The sequence below is a fragment of the Artemia sp. Qi Xiang Cuo genome, chromosome 2, assembly GCF_049724085.1.
Source record: "Artemia sp. Qi Xiang Cuo chromosome 2, ASM4972408v1, whole genome shotgun sequence".
Taxonomy (NCBI): domain Eukaryota; kingdom Metazoa; phylum Arthropoda; class Branchiopoda; order Anostraca; family Artemiidae; genus Artemia; species Artemia sp. Qi Xiang Cuo.
This window is the reverse complement of record NC_142795.1, coordinates 65,646,751-65,669,555: the sequence shown is the minus strand read 5'-3', so window position 1 is coordinate 65,669,555 and position 22,805 is coordinate 65,646,751. Positions and strand designations below refer to the sequence as shown.

At 35.1% G+C, this 22,805-nt stretch overlaps 1 protein-coding gene across 4 annotated transcripts in view; it reads left to right on the top strand.

The window, feature by feature from the left end:
* The window catches only part of Dap160 (dynamin associated protein 160), a 138,665-nt gene that overhangs the window by 44,534 nt on the left and 71,326 nt on the right, over positions 1-22,805 (top strand). For all 4 annotated transcript variants that reach the window (XM_089102524.1, XM_089102517.1, XM_089102515.1 and 1 more), the window contains 5 exons: positions 3,175-3,302; positions 6,709-6,937; positions 9,110-9,385; positions 13,309-13,482; positions 20,862-21,005. In XM_089102524.1, coding sequence (XP_088958650.1) covers positions 3,175-3,302; positions 6,709-6,937; positions 9,110-9,385; positions 13,309-13,482; positions 20,862-21,005 — 951 coding nt within the window. The remainder of the gene's footprint in view (positions 1-3,174; positions 3,303-6,708; positions 6,938-9,109; positions 9,386-13,308; positions 13,483-20,861; positions 21,006-22,805) is intronic.

The following is a 22,805-nucleotide window of genomic DNA, read 5'->3' as shown; positions in this document are numbered from 1 at the left end:
GGGGGGAGGGTATTCATGGGATGAGATTAAATTTGTCACAGCAGTAAAACGGAAATTAGTATATGCGTCCCCTCCCTCCATGAGACGCCCCTCGAAAATTAATACCCCCACCTCTTGTTGGTTGGTTTGCAATACATTTCGACTTATAAAAAAGGACTAGAAATTTCTTTGAAACTCTAGAATGGGGGTCTCTATTTATTTTGTAGTTATAGAGGGAAGGATGATTTTAATGCCAAAACATCCCAAGTCTTAATAAACCTTAGCGTAAAGAGCGGTACTTTAAAAGGTTGGTAGTTCCCCACATATTCATGATAATTTTGTTCCATCTGCGATTAGAAAAGGTTCAGACTTGGATTAAAGGGAGCAGGGACTGATAAAAAAAAAGCTTCAAGTTATTAGGCAAGTAAAAGGAACAATGGATAAGACTATGGGTAACGACCAGATCAAGAACCTCTTGGGTAGCAGAAAGTCTTGTTCCTTTAATTTTAAGGTCGATAGTTTGAGCTCTTGGTTTCAAAATTGGCACTGCACTTTTTCATGTGATTTTTGGGTCCTTGCAATCATTCCTGGCTTCAAATGGTAGGAACAGCGGTACATAGTCGATATTGTATTTTTTTTTTTTTTTTTTTACGGATACCAAGAAGTATTACATGGATCCTTTGGTTTCGTACGGATAACTATCCCTTTGTCAAGATGAATCTTGATCACCCTTAGTTAAAACATGCGAATATCTCAAATGGTAGCCTCCAAAGCATGTCACATACTGGGATTCCACCTATAAATCAAGCAAATTTATTGCAGCAAATCAAGGCATCCGTGAGTCCAAGTCTTTATTTATGCATTTTACTCTGACACACATCAAACTTAAATCCAACAATGAATAAATAAATAAAAGTAAATTGCACACAAGTGCAGGGGCACCAATTTTTGAAAACATCGGAAAGGGTGAGAACTCCTTCTTTAATAAGAAAATAAGATACCCGCATACATCTTTTTCAAGATTTAAGAGAATTTTAGGTAGACTACTTGTATGGTATAAACGTGAGCACTCAAGTGGTTCATCCATTGACACATTGTAGAACCGCTTTTTTTTCGCTCGTTTGTTTCAGCTTAGCATGAGACAAGACAAAGAGAAGTGACAGAATATATGGGAAATATATAATTTGGGCAATATATTTGCACCTAAGGGGGAGGGGTGTTTGTAAAGTATTTGGACAGTGTTAAGTTAGAAAACAATTCTTAATTCATAACATGGAAAATAATTGTACCTAACACATTATGCTTGCAGACCCGTTATGCTTTACCCCCCTCCCCTCCTGATAAGCAAATATATACCCCAAATTTGTTTCTAAAGTATTATATTTTTATCATACTTAGGTATATTTCATTTGGATTGAGCGTCAGAGAAACAGGTTTACTTAGATGAGAATATTAGATAGGGTTCAGGGGCGGATCCAGGATTTTCTTAGGGGGGGGGGCAAAATAGACTGATCCGATAAACTTGCGTTATGAGCAAGTTTAATTAACGCAAACTTGAGCTAATTAAGTAAATTACACTACTTTAGAATACGCTAGGGGGGGGGCACACACCACCTCCCCTCTGGATCCGCCACTGTCAGGGTTATATCGTACAAGTACCGATTTTTTTTCTTTTTTTCTCAGTAAAAATACTAAAAAACAGTAGTTTAAAACAGTAGTCTAGTACGGAAAATACCCCTAAAATGGCACTCCAGCACAAGCGTTAAATTGGTACTTGTTAAGAAAGTGGTAAGTACAAGAGAAGTGAAATTTCGTTAATGCTAATGAAATAAAACAAAATAGGATGAAAATATAATAGTTCAGGAACATATTTGGGCTATGTATTTGCACATTAGGGGGTGGGGGTGGTAAAGCATAGAATATATTAAATGCGTAACCTATGTTTATACAGCATCCAGGCATTACCCGATAAAATGCCTATCTGGTCTCGCAATATAATTCTCTTGTACTTACCGCTTTCTTAATAAGTACCGTTAAATTATTCTGAACCTCTACAGTTCTTTGTTTTTTTTGGAGGGGGGGGGGGTTAAGGTAACCATCTTTGGGGTCAGGATGGGAAACCATATTATTTTTCTATAAAATTAAAAGTTCGTACTTACATATGTTTGATTACAAGATCTTCGTAGCTCTTCAGAAAATAAGGGACATTGACTATCCAACGAGCAGTCTTAGAGATTTCAGAAGTTAAATTGCGGCTAGTTGTTATTGGTTTTAGTCTCGGTGGTTCTATAATGGTTTCCTCTTGCATAGATACTTCATCCAAGTCAAGCAAATACTTTGGAAGTCTTGGTCTTCCACTTTTTCTCCTGCCCTTTTGCACGTTAATTAAATTAAGTCCTCTTTTATTGCGCTTTTTTCCCATAACTCAAAAAGTTTTTCAATCTCTTGAATAGAACTTGCTCAATTCTTGATATATTTCGATTGGTTTTGAACAACAGCATACAGCGGATACGGCATGTTTATCCAAGTTTAGTGGTATCATGCACAAGACACGGCGCTTGTTAATTGAAATACTGACCCGAAAATTAAACAACCCTTGTTCAAATTAAGGGTTCCGTAACTCCAAATCGATTGCAGCGAAAAAAAGCAAAGGATAAAAAAAGCTTTTAGTTGAGTAAAATCAACATAAACTGTCTGAACAAATAGTTTGGGTTAAAAATATTTACAAGCTAGTATGAATTTTATTAAAGTTGTTATATCGTTTTCTTGAACAAAGCCAAAAGAGTTTTTGTATAAAATGCATTTAAAAAATAGAGGGAGCATAAGAAAAAAAGTGAACCTGACCAAATGATAGCCACTAGTCTTCCAAATCAGGTGAACCACAGTTTAAGTTCTCTAATATATCTGTTTCTTTAAACAAACAAAATTTCTGTAACATTGAAGAGATAGCCAAGCGACTTGGACTGCTTTCGCCCCTTAAACACTATTATGAGGTTTTTTTTATGTTGTGAATATTTTTCTATTTTCAGGGTATCCTATGCAAGCCCAAACATTAACCGTTTTTTTTTTTTTTTTGCCAAAGTACCTCTACTTTTTAAAATAAGACTCCTTTACTTATAAGTCATTTTTTACACTACAAATGGGGTTGTATGTAATGTTTAAGATAAAAGGCATTCAAAGTTGCTTTTTCTTTAGGCATCTCTTGCGATGAACGCAGAACCTGGGTGGCTAAGTGGTGAGCTCAATGGTCAGGCTGGCTGGTTTCCTGAAGCATATGTGGAAAGATACTTTGAAGGAGCCGTTTCCAGTAAAAGGACTCTTGAGTAAGTAACAAAACTTCAAGGCTGTACCCGGGAGGGGGGGGGTAGGGGGTTTTAATCCCCCCCCCCCGGAATCTTTGTCGGACTTGTAAAAATGTAACAAAAATGAGTATAAACCAATTTTTTACGCGTTTTTTGATTTTTTTGTAAAAGATTAAAAAACAACCTTTTGTAAACACCCCCCCCCCCCCCGAAAAAAAATTACTGGATACGGCACTGCAAAACTTATTTTATTTATCTATAAGTTTTTGTGAAAAGTATCTATGTTAGTTTTGAGTGAAATGAAGCTATTGACATTTCCTTATGTAAACTTTTCTGAGGGACCGATTTGTGCCATCAGATTTCATCATTCTCTGAAAACTATAAAATCGGTTACTACTTAAGTTAAAATTTTATTTAAAGCCACTTTTGAATATTTTTTCAGTTGTATAATGTATTAATTCTCTAAATTGCCTTCGATTTTCTGCTTAAAGCCAGATTTACCTGTTTTTCTTGGTTCTGTTATAGGTTATGGTATTCTTTTCTCCATTGTTTTTTTTATACGCATTTGCTTTGTGACTTGGAAATCAAATCAGCACGTAAGAAAACGAACAATAAAACACGCATCTAAGTTTTAGTGAACCGTCTTTCAGCTATTGGTACAAAACTGTTGATTTTGACTTCATAAAATCAATGAGCCTGCTCCTCCGACCCCTCCCCCCTAACTCCTTCTAGAACCACAATATCGTCCTTTATAAGTTAAAGGAAATACGAGTCTTAACATAGTTCTTTTATTGAGCCCCTAAACATCTGTTTTAGAAGTTTTAAACAAGAAGTTTTAAGTCTTCCTGACTGATTAATTGTAAGAAGAAAACTGTCTTTACAATAAAAGTAGGGATATAGGGATATACTAAAGTCACAGAAGAAAGTAGACCAGCCTTGTCAACTCAAGAAGTGAATGTTTCTTCAAAGAGGGAACTTTCAAAGTTTGGATTTGCTAGTCATTATTAACACTAAAACAGTTCAGCACACAGAAGACGGAGTGGAGGGATCTGAACACCCCCTCTCCCTACCCATTTTCAGTTTATCTTGGACGAATCCTATAATTTGCTGTTTGTTTCATAAATGTTGTTTATTCAAGCGTTTTCTTCTGGTTTGATCTTCCCTTCAGCAAAATTTCCGCGTACGCAATTGATCGAAAGAGCCTCTACCTTTGGGCCACATACTTTTGAATATTTCTGCTACTACAGTTGGTTCAGAAATTTTCCTTTCCATTTTTACAGAAATTTTCCTTTCAATTTTCCGCGTACGCAATTGATCGAAACAGCAAATCGAACAGCAAAATTTCCGCGTACGCAATTGATCGAAAGAGCCTCTACTTTTGGGCCACATACTTTTGAATATTTCTGATACTACAGTTGGTTCAGAAATTTTCCTTTCAATTTTCCAGAAATTATGTCTCTCTGTTATTTGCCCCTCTACCCAGAAAGCGAAGGATCTTCGGCTTACCACCATTGATAGCTATAAGAAAAAAGACAAGTTCTTTCGTTGCCACCTATACTTTCTGATGGACTAATGATAAAATTTGAACTTCAATTTTTCGCAACAGTTTTCCTTCTTATGAGGTCTTTAGGCGTACACGATGTAGTACAAAAAAGCCCTAGCATTCTTGCTTTTAACATGGAAGAGGGAAAAGGAAATGTATTCAATTTTCGCCATTGTTAATAAGATATGATAATTGTATAAAAATCTTTGTTGATAAACATAATACGAAGTATGTTTAAGCTGAATGATATAAAATTGAACATAGAGTTCAATAGAAGGGAATAGTAGCATCCGCACCGTAAACTGCTTTTGCTTTTAATTACGTAGTTTGAGGCTAAATTTTGCGTAATTTATTTTGGCCGAATATCATTGTCAAAAACTTTTATATTATTTTGTTGCATTGTGATTTTCCAATAATACAAAGTTGTCGTTTTGAGTTTGGCTTATGGATCCGCTAAAGGCTTCTTAGGAAAAAACGCGAATATTATCTATAAGACTTTTTTTACGGATTTTTAATTCATTATTGAAATTCAAATTTAAATGAGAAAGCAATAAAGAGTGCCTGAGAACGTATAATGTAATAGAAATCTTTAAAAAGATTATTTCATGGAATAGAAAATACTTTTTTTTCCAATTTCAATGCAAAATCAAGTCGTCGTTTTCTTTCCTTAAGCATCAGTTTAAGTGATAATTTTTAGAGTAGGTAATAATTTGTAGGTTATGGGAAGGTTAGACACATTGTAAAAACAATTTCTCGATCGTTATGAACAGAACCTTCGACTGGAAAAATCCCCCTGTAGACCATTTTTCTTAAGGATTTTTTCCAGAGGAGTCGTCAAAGCATAGTGTTATGTACTCGTTTGACTGACCTTTGACCGTTTATGCATAGCTTAAGCATAAATACGATTAAGACCGTTTAAGCATAGTCTTAAGTACTCGTTTGACTGATCATTGACCTTTGACCGTTTGACTTAACTGATTCATTTGATAAATGTCAAAATTATCATCTATACACAAAATATGATTTGACCCAATTTATAGGACCATAGTTAAAGAAAAGTTAAGATGGTTAGGCCATGGACGAAGGAAGATTGGTTACTAAAAAGTGAGCTTTTTGACCATTCATCTGGGGCCAAGTGAATAGCACGTCGTCCCCTAACGGGACGGGAATGTTTCACAGAAAACTGTAATGAAGCTTTCGAACAGATTGGGGTGGAGACAGAGCTTGTGCAGCTGTGTTGTCCTCAAGCCAGGGTCGTCACGTATGGGTAGAGGGGATGCCCCCCCCATGTTTCTGGTCCCTCGGTAAAATCATAGCGCTTTGCGCCACGATTTTACCGACTTTTGCCGTGCCTTTTTAACGACTCCTGCCGTTATTTTACAGATTGCGCCACAACTTTATATTTGGTTAAACAATCAGCATTAAAATAGTGACATGATATGTACCGAAATCTAAACCTTGGTTGGTCAATGCAGCGGTTTTACCGACTTGTGCAGTGATTTCACGTATTGTATTCGAAACGGACATTATGCTAATTATATTGACAAAAAAACAGTCGGTGAAATTGGCCAGCCAGTCCGTAAAATCTCTTGCTTCTCCCCCAAACTTTTTGGCTAGTTAGTAACGGCACTGCATCAAGCAGCTTAATACCACAGTTAGTTGTTAGTAGTGGTATTATATAAAAATAGAAAAAAAGTCTATGTTGCCTTTTCGTCCTGTTTTTTGTTTATGTAAACCATTTTTCAGTGTTTTATCTTTTACAATCTAAGACAGAGGTAATTCCAGCCTCGGATATTCCTTTATTACAGTGCTTTCGGCTTACGGTTTTTCCGTAACGCTTTTAAAAGTACGCCTGAATGTATCCTTATTCAATCATTCGTTTAGAGGGATACAAGAAGTCCCTGAAACTGGTTCCGATAATAGTTCCTTTGGACATGACCAGTCTTCTGCGTTTGCTCTGATTACGAAAACTTCGGATGAAGCATCTCCTGTGTTAGGTCAAGGACAAGTATTTAGTGAACTCTACATGGAAGCCATCTACAATTGGTCAGGAACAAAAGAAAATCATTTGTCTTTCTTTAAAGGCGATATTATTAGTGTAGCCGAGAAACAGGTGAATATTTTTCTTATTTAAATTGCTCTCTATGATGATTCGCTTTCTGAAAAAAAAAATGCTTGAAAAAGATGCTCTTTCCATTTAGATCGGATTTTGTCTGTGGAATCGTCAAGGAGGGAGCAACTCCTAAGGTCCTTTGATTTAACCAGTTCTCTTACTCTTCTGTACATGAAGTGTGAGTCTTCTTTCTAAAAACCCTTTTCACACTGCTTTCTAAAAAGGCTATCTAAAAAGCCTTTTCAAATTTAAATTGCTCTCTATGATGATTCACTTTCAGAAGAAGAAAAAAAAATCAATTTCATGAGGCAGAACCGTTGTGCTTACCTAATACATGTATATCAATATTTTATTTTAACGTCTTCTAAATTGCAAAAATTCAGTTTATCTTGCTCTCGAATATATAAATCTGACCTTGTTTAGAAAGGATTCAAAACTACTAATCAAAGAAGATTGTGTCATATGGCTTTGGTAGATGGTTTCATTGGAGATCTAAAAGCAATATAATCAGCTTTAATGGCTTAGGTCCTAAGTCATTAAAGGCTATTTTATAGAATGATATTGTTGAAGTTAATAGAGATTGTTTTTGGATAGAAATGGCACCCAAGGCGTAGAAACTATTTAGGATTGCTACCTAAGCAGGACTAGTTTTAATTAGAAACGGTAACAGTCTTAATTAAAATGCTGATTAGCCAAAAATCAGGTTTATTGCCGTAAGGTTTTCGCCAAACACGGCAGTACAGCTGTAGGACAGAGGGGTGTATTTCATTTTCTATGTGCATTGATTTTTTCTTAGTTGCTTTTAAAATGTGTTTATGTTTGTGTATAATTGTTTTCTTTGATCTGAGGATTAAGGATTAAGCAGGATTAAGGTAGCTAGTAGTATGTAAATTTATGTGCAATAGTTTTGGAGCCATGAAAATGGACACAGGCTCTAAAAATTTGAGACATATGAGCTGTATAAAAGAAAAATTTGAACAAAAGAATTCAAACTCAAACAGATAAATAAAAATATTTTTTTATATATACACATAAATATGAATGTGTTTATGTTTGTGTATAATTGTTTTCTTTGATCTGAGGATATAAGCAGGATTAAGGTAGCTAGTAGTATGTAAATTTATGTGCAATAGTTTTGGAGCCATGAAAATGGACACAGGCTCTAAAAATTTGAGACATATGAGCTGTATAAAAGAAAAATTTGAACAAAGGAATTCAAACTCAAACAGATAAATATGAATGTGTATATGTATACATACATCTAATATATATAAATATATATGTATGTATACTACTTATAGATATGTGTATATTAGTTCTGTAACAATACGGTTTTGACCCGGCATCTAAATAACAGAAACAGTTTTGGCACCAAAATGTTCATAAAATTTGCTCAATAACATATCCAAAATCGGCCATAATCAACCGTGCACAAATGCCCCTTTTTCAGGGAAAATAAAGGGAAATCTTGAATTTAAATTTCTGGAATATATCCTGGATTAAAAAGTTGCTTCCAAATTCAAATTCATTTAATTCAAAAACAAGACGTAGCTCTCTTGGGCAAAGCCCAAATATGGCGTCTCTTAGTCATAAATAGCAAAATAAAGTTGTCTGATAAAACTTCGTCAGGATAAATAAACTAAAGGATGCAGACACTGGATAAAAGGATAGATAGATAAAAGGAAACAGAAAATGACATCAGAATAGAAAAATTCCATCGCTTAGTACCTCATTTTCACCCTAGACGAGGCCAGAAGAGATAAAAATATCATCTGTGGTATAACTATGATATAATACATAATTGAAAAATAATTGGAAAAAAGGGATACTAACTGATGGAATTTTCCAATTCTGATGTCATTTTTGGTCTTCCGGGACTGAGTTAATAGAAAACAGCCTTGAATTCATAGGAAACTTTCAATCCAGAAAATATTGCAGAAATATTCTCCCCCCCCTCTTTTCCTGAAAAACGTCTTCCCCCCTTTCCCCTCTTTTCCCTGAAAAAAGGGGTATTTCTGCAAACATAATATTGAAAAATCACAGACAAAATTGGTAAATGTTCCTTTTTAATAAGATTATCGAACGTGGAAAAGCTTAGCTTCTTCAGCTGTCAACTGTGAATGTTTAAGAAGAATAAGAAAACTGTCTTTTTATTCATTTTTTTTTTTTTAGGGGGAATGGTCATTTGGTAGTCTCAATGGCAAAAATGGCTGGTTTCCTAACACTCATGTTGTTGAATACACAAAGCAAACTATAATTTCTGAAGAAGTTACCACAAACGAAGAGTATGTCGCTCTTTATCCTTATCAATCAGCTGAAGTTGGCGATTTGACATTCCAAGTTGGCGAAGTCATAACAGTATCTCAGAAGAATGGCGACTGGTGGACAGGATATATTGGAGATAGAACTGGAATATTTCCGTCGAATTACGTTGAAAAAGCTTCCAACGTAAGGACATGTTCCATACTCTATTTTTTTTAATTTCTTGTATAAATTAATATTTGCAAGTGCAAATGCTAGTGGTGCTATATATTTTTTTGTTGCCTCTGAAGAATCTTTAAATTTTTTTAATGTTTTTTTGAAGGTACGTGAAAATTTCATTACCGCGCTCCTTGAAAATGTTTTCGTTATAATTATAAGCTCACTGACCTCTTGAGGTAGTTGGAAGAAGGCAGTCTTTCTTTCTGTTGAATGAAGTACCCTAGTTCTTATTTAATTTAATTTTTTCACTGAATTAATTTTTTAAACACGTTTTGTTTATTGCACTGTATTCGACAAGACAACAAAATCATAGAATACTCGTGTAACAAGCATGCATCTAAGAAATCAAACCAAATAGCCCAAGTTAACCCAGGTATTATATAAAATATATCTTCCATTGACACAATGGTAGTAATAAGTCTTTTAGAAGACACCCTTCAAGGGGCTAACTTCAAAATTCGAATAGGGAACCTTGTAAAATAAGGCGGATTTTGGATTTACAAGAATAAACACATAGAGGTCGGGCCAATAGTAACCCAAACACTAAAGAAACGAAGTTGTAATTTAACAAACGCTCTACTTCTAATTTAAGGTTCGTTTAAAATGTTTAAGGGGTTGCTTAATAAAGATGAAGCACAGATAAATGTGATTACAAAACAAATAAAAGCGAGAATCGCAACAGCTAGAGCAAAAGGCATGGGACAAACGACAGCGAGAATCACTTTGATTTGTAAACGAAATTTTAAACAGTGATCTGTGGTTAGAAACTGGAAAAGACTTTTTTTTTAATTTAAAACGTCTTAAGAAAATATATAAGATGATGCATGAATCTAAATTGCTAAAGCAAGAGGCGTGGAAAAAATATCTGAGGCAATGATGAACGAAAATGGACAACTAAATCTACGGTTGGAAAACAAAAAACAGCGATTATCACGTCGAATCATAAATGAATTCTGTGCTTAGAAGAGAAGCAACAGTGAAAATCACAACGAATCTCAGTAGAGTACAAATCCTTTTAAATGCATGATTGTCTTTCTTAACAGGAAGAACGGTGTTAAGCAGGAAGGAGGAATTGAATTCAAGACAAATTTTTTTAACTCAAATGAAATCGCTGATTTCTCACCCTATTAGTTGAAACTAAAAAATAAGACGATTATGCCAATTGTAGATACATCAGAGGGCATAGGCATTGGAACACGTGATTTTGAATGAATCTGAACAGTTGAAGTAATAGGCATAGAAAAAAGTCTCAGGTAAGGATACACGAAAATGAAGCGCAAGCGACACCTGCTGCTAGAAGACATTTGACCACTAGTATCACAACGAATACATCGAATCTTAATTTAAATATGCGGTAAATAGAAAAGAAGCAACAGTGAGAATCACAACGAGTTTCAGAAGAAAACAAATCCTATAAAATGGATGATTCTTTGATGCATTAACAGGAAGGAGAAATTGAATTCACGCTAGACTTTCTTAACTCAATTGTTATTGCTTATTTGACACCTCGTGACTTAAAACAAAAGAATGACGAATAGATATGCTCCTTTAAATGAAAAACTGTGTATTTATTTAAAACCTGACCCGAAGCTATGATATTAAGAAGAAGTTCACAGTATCTGCCTTTAGTTACAACGAGGATCAGTATGTGCAAACCTTCCATTTGCTGAGTCAAAATGAAAATGGTTGACCGTCTAGGGTCTCCTTTAGAAGAACAACGCCATCAAAATGTGGCACAAAACCCAGCACAAACCTGCAAAGATGGCAGAAATTACGCAAAATTACAAATCATTAGGATCTTTCAGCGTTATACTTATTCCCTATGGATCCCTCCTTTTTTCAGAGGATAAAGAGTAGCAAACAGATTAGTCATTTGGAGGTTGCTTCATACAAAGAGAATCAATATATACAAGCCTGCCGCATCCCTAGAGCCGAGGCCGGGCCTTGAAATCGGCAACATAGTTTTTTTTTTCTAAAAACTGGCATATTGAGATATCTGGCCAGAAAACGATCTAAAAAGGTTAAAACTTTAAGAAAGAATTTGTATTTTTCTCAGTATGGTTGTATCGAACCTATGGTAACACCATGACATCAAGATGATGTTGCGGTCAGGTATATATATATATCATTTTCTCCTACAGTCATAGACATAGGACTATAACTCTTCGCCTATAGGGTGTAGATTAAGTAAATACTAAATATACAATTAAATAACAGCACAAAAATTAAACAGACGGACAAGAAAAAAAAAGAAGAAAAAAATAAACAACACCAAAAACTACCATGCCAATCAAAATAAATGAATTAAACAAATTGAAAAGGAAAGATAGAGGGGAAAAAAGAAGGGAATAGAGACCTAACTGTCTAGGCATAAGAGGTAGTTGGTTAGCTGTGTTTTAAATGAAGGAAAATAAAGTTCTCAACCGCTTGCTTTCGATTTGTCTCAGCTCTTATGCTTGGACAACATGTATTTAGGACGGATAACCACACATTAAAGAAGGGCTGAAACAACCAGTTTTTTTTACAGTCCTTGACTTGAATCCTTTCAAATTTAAAGTGCTCTTGAAGGAGTGGCGAGTTGGTATCATAGTTAAGACCCTCTTCAATCTTCTAAACACCGTCGAAATCCGTGAAAAATGGTATCGTCAACACAATATCCTAGAAAACTAATTTTGTCTGAAAAAACTTTGGAATTCAGCTCCATAAAAATCAAAGCCACATAATTCAAACCCAGAATGATAAACAACCGTAGTTTCCCTGGAGCAAAACACTTTTAATTCCAAGAAGCTTGATAATACATAAAATAATCCTAGAAAATACCTCGCCTCCTCCCTTACGAGATAATCCCTATGCACGCATTTTTAATTTCGCATTCAAAATCCTCCTCAGTCTAGAGGACTACTCCCCTCTAGTTAACCGTTCTCAATACTTCGTAATATAGTCCTTTAAAGGAAGGGTAGTGGGGAAGGGAGAGGGGTAGGTATATTACTCGTTTCTTCCGATTTACCCGAGCAACTTTTGATGAACATTTCAGGTTCCATGCAAGAGTTTAGACGTTTCCACCCAAAAGTGAGTCTTAGACGTATTTATTTAAAATTCACTATATTCAGGTTTGGTTTTTATGCCCCCCCCCCCACGCGCTTTGTTCCGTAGTACTATCAAGGGTTTCGTTTGCGTAGTATTGTCGATTGTTTTGCGTTTCCTGGGAGAATCAACCATTTTGCCCGCCATGTGGTGGCTGTTTACGTACTGGCACTTTGTAGTGATTTTTACATATATTTTTTTTTGGAACCTATTCAGGTAAAAAAAATCTTTGAGAGAAACAAACAAATAGACACGGGTCTTTGAGTATCCTTCACAACAAAATAGGAAACTTCGCTTTATTCTAGAAAGACAGCCTAACCTTATGTTCAAGGCTTCTCATGCTGAAAACGATGCCGTACTTTTGATCACAATCGCAGAAGTTTGTGGTAATCCAACTCCCTCTCAACTTTTTTTAATTTAAAACTAGGCAAATTTTATTGCTAATAACTTGCAAATACACGTTCAAATGGGGATAAATCCGTTAATTTAGACAGCGAAAACAGGCACAAAGTCTAGATATTTCGATTACATATACAGAAATCGTCATCAGTATATTTTTCCATCATATTTTTTTTATCATTAAAAAAAAAAAATTAAAATAAGAAATTAAATTGTGATGCACATAGATCCCTGAAAGTAGTTTTAAATGGTTTGCTTTATATTGTAGAAGCTTTAATATTTTTTTTAGTAACTTTTGCTTTTACTATTCAGTTATGTTTTCTTTGTACGGTTGATATGCTCATCCTGTGTACTTAGTATGTACATTCTTAAATATTTGATAACTATCAACGCTTTTAAATTTATAGGTCGGATCTACAGGCGATGGTTTTGGTAAATATGCGAGTCCTAGTGAAGATTTAGCTGAAACAGAATTAAACAACGAAGTGGCTGTTGCATCGGCTCAGGTGCTTTATGATTATCAAGCTGATTCAGGATCATCCGTTTCTCCGAATCGTGGCGTAACCCCAAGCAGTGAATCTGTAAGTATTTTTGAGTAATTTTAAAATAAACCAGCTATGTAGTTGTAGATCTGTGACAGAGTTTTCATTTGGTTATTAGAGACTGGGTGGAAAGGCGGAGGAAGACGTTAAGAAAGAGTTTAATACCTCTGCTTTTTTCGCTCATGGAACCTTCAAGTTCAAGTTCTTTATTAATCAATAAAATTTTTTTTGACAAAACTATCAAATTAATTACCCACAGTAAGAATAACTCGTGTGTGGGTTTAAATACACTCAACAATAAATAAAAAATACTATCTCCAGATACCGGAATAAAAAGATTGCTCTTCAACTCTCCGTACGGTAATAACAAACAAAATCCGCAAAAAATCAAAATAACGAAATAAATAAAGTGAAATGAGGAGCATCCACCCCAGAAAATAAATCAAATTAATAATTACTGATTAAGTAATTCATTAATCTAATTTTATTATTAACCAATGAATTATTCAAATCTATAAAACTATGAAATTTATTCCAATTATATATAATACTATGCCTTGGTGAAAAACGGTGACACATTATCAGATGTTTATTAAAGCAACATAAAAGAGACAGGGACAACAGAACTGCCAAGCGTTAGGTTTCCAAGTAATTTGCCCATGGCAACAACCAGATGTATCAGGTCCTGAAAAATTGATGTGATTATGCAAATACAAAACTATCTCAGGTCAATAAGACCTTGAACGTGTTTAAGTCATATGAGAAGAATTTCAGCAATTTGGAAAAAACGAGATAAAGATCCAGTAGGAAGAATATTATCAAAATTTGACTTCACATATTTCTTTTTGATTGACGTAATTTACCAGGGTATAGAAAACGGGCTAGGTTCAGGCAATTTCATTCAATAGGACGGACAGGAGCTTTGAGTTGTTGTCACTGAAAGCAATCAGAGGAACAGGAATATCTAAAGGGCAAATGCTTGATCGTTTTAGTTTTCAATTTTTACAACATCAAGTGGAGATATGTGGGAGTGAAAAAGGATCAAGAATATCTGGAAATGCGTAAGATAGTGGTGGGAGACTCTGGACAATAGAAGCAGAAACTTATCAGGGCAATAGTAACGGTCTTTAGAGATTCATTTATATTAAATCTAGATGATTCTTGACTCATACCGGTAAGTTTTTAATTTCAGAGTATAAGTTCCTTAGTTTATCATGTCGAAGTATATAATTGCATGGCTTTTATAATAGACTCAAGCAGCTTTTCGAATCCGAGTATTATCCCGAGCATAACTTAATTACTTCATCTAAACTACCCTGTTAAACAAGCTTATTTTCAATGCGGATTAGTGCTTCTATGTGATTATTTATGTAAGTTCATCACTGGAGCATTTCCGGTGCTGTTTTCCCAGTACGTAATGAGTAAGATGATGAATTTTGTCTTAGTGACAATTAATAGTCAATTTATTTCATCAAAATTACCATAAGTATAAAGCCTCGACCAGCTGTTGATTCGTCAACCTAAGCTTCAAAGATCTAGAGACCTGTGTATGAGGGAGGCAAATTCATGGAGGTTGAAGGGACTGTTCAGTGGTTGTGAAGTTATAATGTTTGACAATAGTGGTAACTGCATGGTTTATTAATTGCAAAATAATATTCAGAAATACGAATTTTGATTGAACGTGTAACATCAAAGATGTTACCATTTCCTGATGATATTGTAACTAGTTGTTAAGGATTAAGTCATGCGTAGATTTTTATCCTCAAGTCTTCACAGTCGCTAGGAAATCGCAAATAACAACCGATATTTAACAAAGTCAGCACTTATAAGAGCTGTTGATTTTGTTTCTGATCAATCTTCTTGGGAACGATAAAAGGGAATACAAGTAGATTGAAAGGGTGTGATGCACTTTTGGTTGCTGACATGATTTCATCTTTTGTAGTTAAAAAAAAGGATAAATATAGGTTTGAGTTTAGTCTCAATAAAAACGCAGTACATGGGAGATGATAGTAAATCTTTTTTTTTATTCTGCCAGTATTTGGGGAAAATGTGCGTTCTGGAATTCTTATTAAGGACTAAAAATTCAATTTCAGTTTCTAGTATTTTTCCTTCTTTAAGGCAAATATTTCCGTTTGAGGTTTGAATTTCAGACGGCCTCTAGTCCATGTAATCGGAAACTGATAGAGTGAGTCTCATTGCTCTAACACAAACCGATTGAAGGCGAAAAAACCAACAAAAAAACAAAACAATGGAAAACAGTTCAGAAAAATTGCTTGGTTGTCATTTATTTTTCCACCCTTTCCTGTTTGTTAGCGTTGTTTTGTCGGCCAATAAATAGCAAATAATCATTGCCAACTCTTACTTACGTACTGGATTTTATTGTCGCTGCGAGTTTTCAACCAGTGTTGTCATCAGGATTTACTAGATCTGAAAAATTGAGTGCGAATAAAATTGGGGACTCGTCTCAGATGATTGGAACTTGCTCTTTTGAATGTTTTTATTTAGCGCCAACTGGATATTTTTTTTAGAAATTTTGAAACTTAGTTTTCAAAAATAATTTGTTCATGTCCATCCATTTGATTATAGGCAGCGCAATAGCGCTGCCTAAATAAAGAGTGAAGTGGGAAAAATGTGTTATTTTTTTTCTGACCAAGGCACTTCGTATAGGAAGTGTTGTAGAAACTTTGAAACGAGCTCACTTGAATTTAAATTGATTAAGTAAAGAGCGATGTGGGCGCATTATATTTTTTTTCTGACCAAGGCACTTCGTATAGAAGGAGTTGTCGTAGAAACATCGTAAACAGATTATTCATTTGGAAATTGAAAGTTCTAGTGCTCTTTTAAGAGTAAAAAGTGATCAGAGGGTAACCTGCCTCCCTCATCAAGTCCCCAAACACATCCAATCAAGGTTTTGAAATTTCCATTTTGTTGAGCATAGTTGAAAGGTCAAGTAACTGTGTCTTTGTGATGTCAACCCCCTCTCCTCCCCAGCCCTTGGAACAAGGGCTGCAAGTTATGTAATTCGCCCATTGTTTACATATAGCGTTGGTTATTGAGAAAAGTGGGCATGTTTGAAATTTAGTGTCCAAAAAGACGAAGGGCATTCAAGTGAATCTTTCATAGAATGTTAAGGGGACTGTTAAACTAAATAAAAACTCGTTATGTGCATACGGCTTGTCAAAAGGGCCCAACACAGGAATGACTGAGTGTATTTATTTGCAACTTCCAGGAAATGATAAGGGGGTGATCAATTTATCAAAAAGGCAATATTTGAACGTTATTGCTACTACTACTACCACTACAAAAACTGCTTCTGTAGTGTGTATGACGCCGTCTGGATGCAGGTTGTCAAATGTGCGTATCAGTCATGTCGTAGGACCGACCAAGTGTGTGAAGTTGAAACTTGCAGGGCTTGTTGTGGGGATGTTGGACTAACCAAGAGGCAATATTTGCATCCTACTACTTCTACTATTATTACTGCTGCTACTACTATTGCTACTAAAGCTAGGCCTAATACTAATTCTACTGCTATTGCTCTTACCACTGGTACTACTACTACTAAAACTACAAGTAGTAAGGCGAAAATGTTGGGAATGTTGAAATAATGTTGAACTAAATGAAAACACACTATACGCATAAAGGTTGTCAAGAGGACGCATAAGCAACGCATCAGGAACCATTTATGGTATTAAGTTGAAACTTTCGTCGTGTGTTGAAGGGCATGTTGAAAAAGCCAAAGGTCCTTTGCGTATACGGCTGCTAATACTACTGCTACTACCATACAACTATTACTACTACTGAAGCTAATGGTATTAAGGTGAAGCTTTCAAGGAGTGTGTTGGTGGATTTTGAACTAAACCAAAGCGAACTATGAGCAAATTAACTGTCAAAAGAGTGTAACGGCAATATCTCAGGAACGGCTTACGTTATTAACTTGGAACTTTCAGGGTATGTTGTGGCAGATTTTAAACTTACCAAAAGACACTTTGTGTATACTACTAATGCTACTACTACGATTGCTGTAGCTAATGATGCTAAAGGTATTAAAGTGAAAGTCTCAGGGAACGTTTAGGGGGGAAGGGGTCAATGAAACGCAAAAACTATGTGCATGTAGGTTTTCAAAAGGGCATATAAGAAATATCATAGACAATATAGGATTATCATAGAAACTTTTAAAAGAGCTCATTCGATTGGAAATGAAAAGCTCTAGTGTCCTACCTACTGCCATTCCTATTATTGCTACGATTACTACTTTCGAGGCTAAGAGTATGGAGTTGAAACTTTCAGGGAATATTTTGGAGGATGTTGAACTAAAAAAAACACACTCTGTACAAGCAGGTTATGAAAAGGGTGTATCAGCAGTATCCCAGGAATATTCTAGAGTATTCAGTTGAGAATTTCAGAACGTGTTAAGGGGGAGGTTGAACGAGACAAAATGCAAAATGTGCATACTACTCCAACTACTAACACTACGACTGCTACTGGTGCAACTACTACTACGACGACTACTGCCATTACTACTAAAGCTAAGTGTATTACAGTGAAACTTTCAGGGAATATTGAAAAGTATAGTGTGCTAAATTAAAACACATCTTGTGGATAGCTCAGCTTTCAGAGAATGTTGAAAGGAGTGTTGAACTAAATAAACCATATAATGAGCATATATGTTGCCAAAAAAGGGAAACTCAAGAATGAATGAGAGTATTAAATTGGAACTTTGATGGGAGGATGATCAATTGTCCAAGGACATGTTGAGGGGGTTGTTGAACTAACGAAAAGACATTCTGTGCATGTTGCAACTGTTGCTACTATGATGACTGATACGACTACTTCTTCTACTGAGGTTAAGGATGTTGAGGTGAAATTTAGGGAACACTGTGCACATACTACTACTGCTACAACTGCTGATACTTCTACTACAATTTCTATTATCGCTACCATTACTACTACTGAGGTTAAGAGTAGAGAGCTGAAACTTTCAGGGAATATTTAGGAGGATGTTGAACTAAATAAAAAAATTCTCTTCACAAGCATGTTTATAAAAGGGCGTTTCAGTAGTATCCCAGGAATCCTCTAGAGTATTAAGTTGAAACTTTCAGGACATGTTAAGGGGGATGTTGAATTGGGCAAAACGCAAAATGTGGGTACTACTACAACTACTAACACCACTATTGCCACTACAGCTGCTAATTCTACTATGACTGCTACTGGCACAACTTGTACTACCACGATTAAGACTATACTACTGAAGCTAAGGGTATTACAGTGAAACATATAATTGTTAGACAAAGAATTGTAGAAAATCGTCCATGGGTTAGAAAACCCACAAGGCCATTGAATCTAGGAAAATATTCAAAATTGGTAGCAAAACGGCGTGAACAGGGAATTAATGTTCACATTGAAGTTCCAAAGATATCATTTAGAATTTTTCAATAAAAGAATTTTGTTATTACTTTTGGATTTTGTAGAGACTAAATTATCGTTTTTTCAATAAAAGAAAAATAAATGAAATAACGACTTTACTTTAAGAAACGCAAGAAGCAGACTAAATTGTCAATTATTTTTTCCTTTTTTAAGTATTAACTCCACTGACTAAACACAATATTCAAACAGTTTGTGGTAAAGAGCTACAAGTAAAGAGCGGCACGGGCTAGTAGTAAAAAGCTCTTTTGTATTCTTTTGAGTTTTGACCCAACACCCCTTCTCTCTGAGGTTGGACCTGTGTAAACCTAAAAGTGGATTAGTCCACTTCTTGGAATAAACGGTTAATAGCGCATACGTCTTAAAAAGATATGAAGAAATAATTTCAAGTTTAGAATATTTAGGAACCAAGGAATTTCTTTTGCCGGAATGATGGTAGAGACATCTTGGTTATACCCAAGATGTATCTGGAATTGTTGCAGTAAAAGAACTAAAAACTGACCAAAGGGCAATGTGTGCATACTACTGATACTACGGTTACTTTTACTACCACTAAGGCTAAGGTTATTGAGGTGAAAATTTCAGGGAATATTTAGGGTGAAGTTGAACTAAATCAAAACACACTCTGTTTAAGTAGGTTGTCCAAAGGGCGTATCAACACTATCTTAAGAACGGCTTGGAGTACGAAGTTGAAGCTTACAGGGCTTGTTGCAGGGGGTGTTCACCAAACAAAGAGGCAAAATTAGCATTAGCATATTACTACTACTTCTTCTACTACTACTACTACTGCTACTACTAAAGCTGAGGGTATTATTGAGCTAAAACACACTATATGCACGCAGGTTGGGAAAAAGACATATCAGCAATGTCCGAGAAACTGTCTAGGGTATTAGGTTGAATTCAATATCAGATCGCAGAAATTAAAAAACCTCATGGCTGTTATTATGCTCATACTGCACAATAATTTGTTTTACAAAAGCGGAATGAAACTTTGTTCGTGTCTCGCTTGACGTGGTACGATCGGCCGAAGTTCGGGAACACGTTCTGCCGCTTGACAATTACATTAGAGCAAATACTTTTAATCTTTAATTCTTTCTAACAATTACTTTAAGTCTTTAAAGGCTGGTTTTCTTTGTCTCTGTGTGCTTTGGGATGAGGCAGTTTTTAATCATGTTGTTTCAATTCTCCAGCCATACCTATCTTTAAAGAAATGTAATATCCTTTAGCTTCCATGTTACTTTGTTACCAAGTTACTGTTGCTATATTTGACAAAAAAAAAGAAAAAGAAAAAAAGTTAGTTCAGATATCAAATACAAAATATAATTAAATATTAATGCATTTGTAAAAATTCATTTGAATCCGATATATTACATACATGCCTTTTTGCTGACATATAAACGGCAAAAATAAGCAGACGAAAATTAGAGTTCATCTATTTGAAAAAAAAACGTCAAAAAGTACACTTAATTTCCATTACTTAGCTTAATGATTGAAAGAATTGGAATCATTTGAAATTTTCCTGGTAACCAGTGATGTGCCACCTTTATCGAGGACAACAAAATAATAAAAATCTAAAATGAATTGCTCAGGACGCCAACTTGGCCCAGTTCCTAAAAAAAGAGGCGAGGAATTTAAAAAGAAGCCTTATTAATAGTTAGTATTTTAATCAACCCATCTTCTGGCTGGGGCCTGTTTAAGTCCTTAAGCAGCGACAGTGTTCTTAGATATATTTTAGAATGAAGCTTGTCAGGTCGGCCTCTAAAAAAGAATTTAGTGCTTGACGGCATACTATTTTTGTCTGTTTTAATGCTAATCTATTCTTCTGGGTAATGTTTTTTTTTTTACTTTGTAAAACTACGAGCCAGTAAACTATGTTCCGTTAAGATCTCAAAAATATGGAAAGCAGAATTTATCGGATTAGCTACTGAATAGCTTATCCCATTCAAACTTAAAGATCTCTGTGTTTTAAATACATTTATTTTAATTTTGCGTTTTAGGGACGAAGTGGAAGGAAGCCGGAGATAGCCACAGTCATAGCTCCATATGCAGCTGTTGAATCTAACCAACTCTCACTCCAACGTGGTCAGCTTGTTCTTATAAGAAAGAAAAATCCAACCGGATGGTGGGAAGGCGAACTACAGGTACCAAGCTATAAGCCTGTTATATCAATTTTAAATAATTCAAATCAATCAACTAAATATATTGCTTAAATTTAAAGGTTTATTTTACCAAATAAAATTTTGGTATAGGTCTAAATTAGGGGCTATTGAGAAGGAAACATGTTAAAAAACAGTTCTCGCTTTGTACTAGTCAGAATAATTGTAGCTAATACGTTTTGACTGCAGCTCCGATATACTTTACCCCCAGCGCCCAATAATGTACACATATATAGCTCAAATTATATATCTCCAAAACATTGTGCTAATGCGTCTCTCTCGTTCTAGCCCGTGTACCCTTAAATTGAATCAACTTTGACGAAACAAGAACCGGAAAAACATGAGTGATGGGTGGTGGAATGTATTGGATGTATGCAATTTGGGCTAAACATCTGCTTATTAAGAGGGGGGGGGGTAAAGTGTAGTGGAGCTGCAGTCAAAATGTGTTTACAATTATTCTGAATATTGTATGAGGTATGAATTGTTTTCATAACATGTTTCCTTCTCAATAGCCCCCAATCTAGACCTATAACTATTTTTTGTACGTTTATGGTGGCCAAAAAATTTACTATAATTAGGGGCGTGTAGGACAATTGAATCTAAATTGTAGATTTAAAATGGTTAATATTGATATTCTAAAACGTTGTTCCCAAATTCAGGTCATGTTCAAAGCATTGTAGACCTAAATGCTTTAAAAAAATTAAGTCTAAAAAGGATGTGTAATGTTATGAGTGGTTATTAGCTGTTCTCCAGGGCTTTCTTTTACAATTCTTTGAGTTATATATCGTATGTGTGTATACATATATCTCCCCTGGTGACAGTGTATAGTTTTCATGTCAAGGTAGTATTCAAAAATTGATGTGAGTGTGATTGCTTCTTTCATTCTATCTTAATTTGTGTTTGTTTCATTGTATGCTTGAATTGGGTGTTTATTATTTTAGCCACACAGGCTCCTAAGATCTGTTTTAATTAAGGCTCTTAATTTAATCTTACTCAGTTTGGTGAGTCTGTCTAAAGAGTATGGGTAACTTACAAGAGTGGGAACTGGCCATCTAGTGTTTAAGGACACTTGATATTTTTTCGGTGTAATAATAAGAATAATTTCGTAATTTCGTAATTAACGGATTCGTAATCCGTAATTTGTTTAGTCAGTAACCTTAGTGTAGTAATAAGTGTCTGATCTAAGTTCCTGAAAGAAAAACAATAACAAAGCTTGAAAAAATACCAAATGCATCCAAAAGCTAGATGGCGTTGATTTTTTTGCCGACACTAGCGTAAGTTTCCACCACAGTTTATATAATTATCCAGTAAGTTTACTGCAGATGATTTCTGGCTCTTCATTCTCAGTGCAAACAAAAAGCTCCTCCCACTCATTTGTGCACTTATTGTCCACTTATTTGTGAGCCGGCCAAGTGGTTTTGTCAGTACTTGTTCCGTAGGTGATTATTCTTTGTCTACCCGTGAAAAGATCTAATGCCGCTTATGTTTATACGTTCTCTGGAGCACTCGCACCTCGGTCCAGGTTTTTATAATGGGTGAGATAGGGAAAGATCATACTGCTAATTATATAAACTGTGGTTTCCACTTTTATAAGTTACCAATACAAAATTTTGAGTCTGCTCATAATATGCCCAAATTGAGTCTAGAAAATTTGAGTGCCCATAATAATAATAATAGTTTGTTTACGGTTTTTTTTTTATAAATCAAATTGAATTGACGGTTACTAATATGTCAATATGATTTTTTTTTTAATTCGACAACCATTTCTGAGATTATATTTCTTAA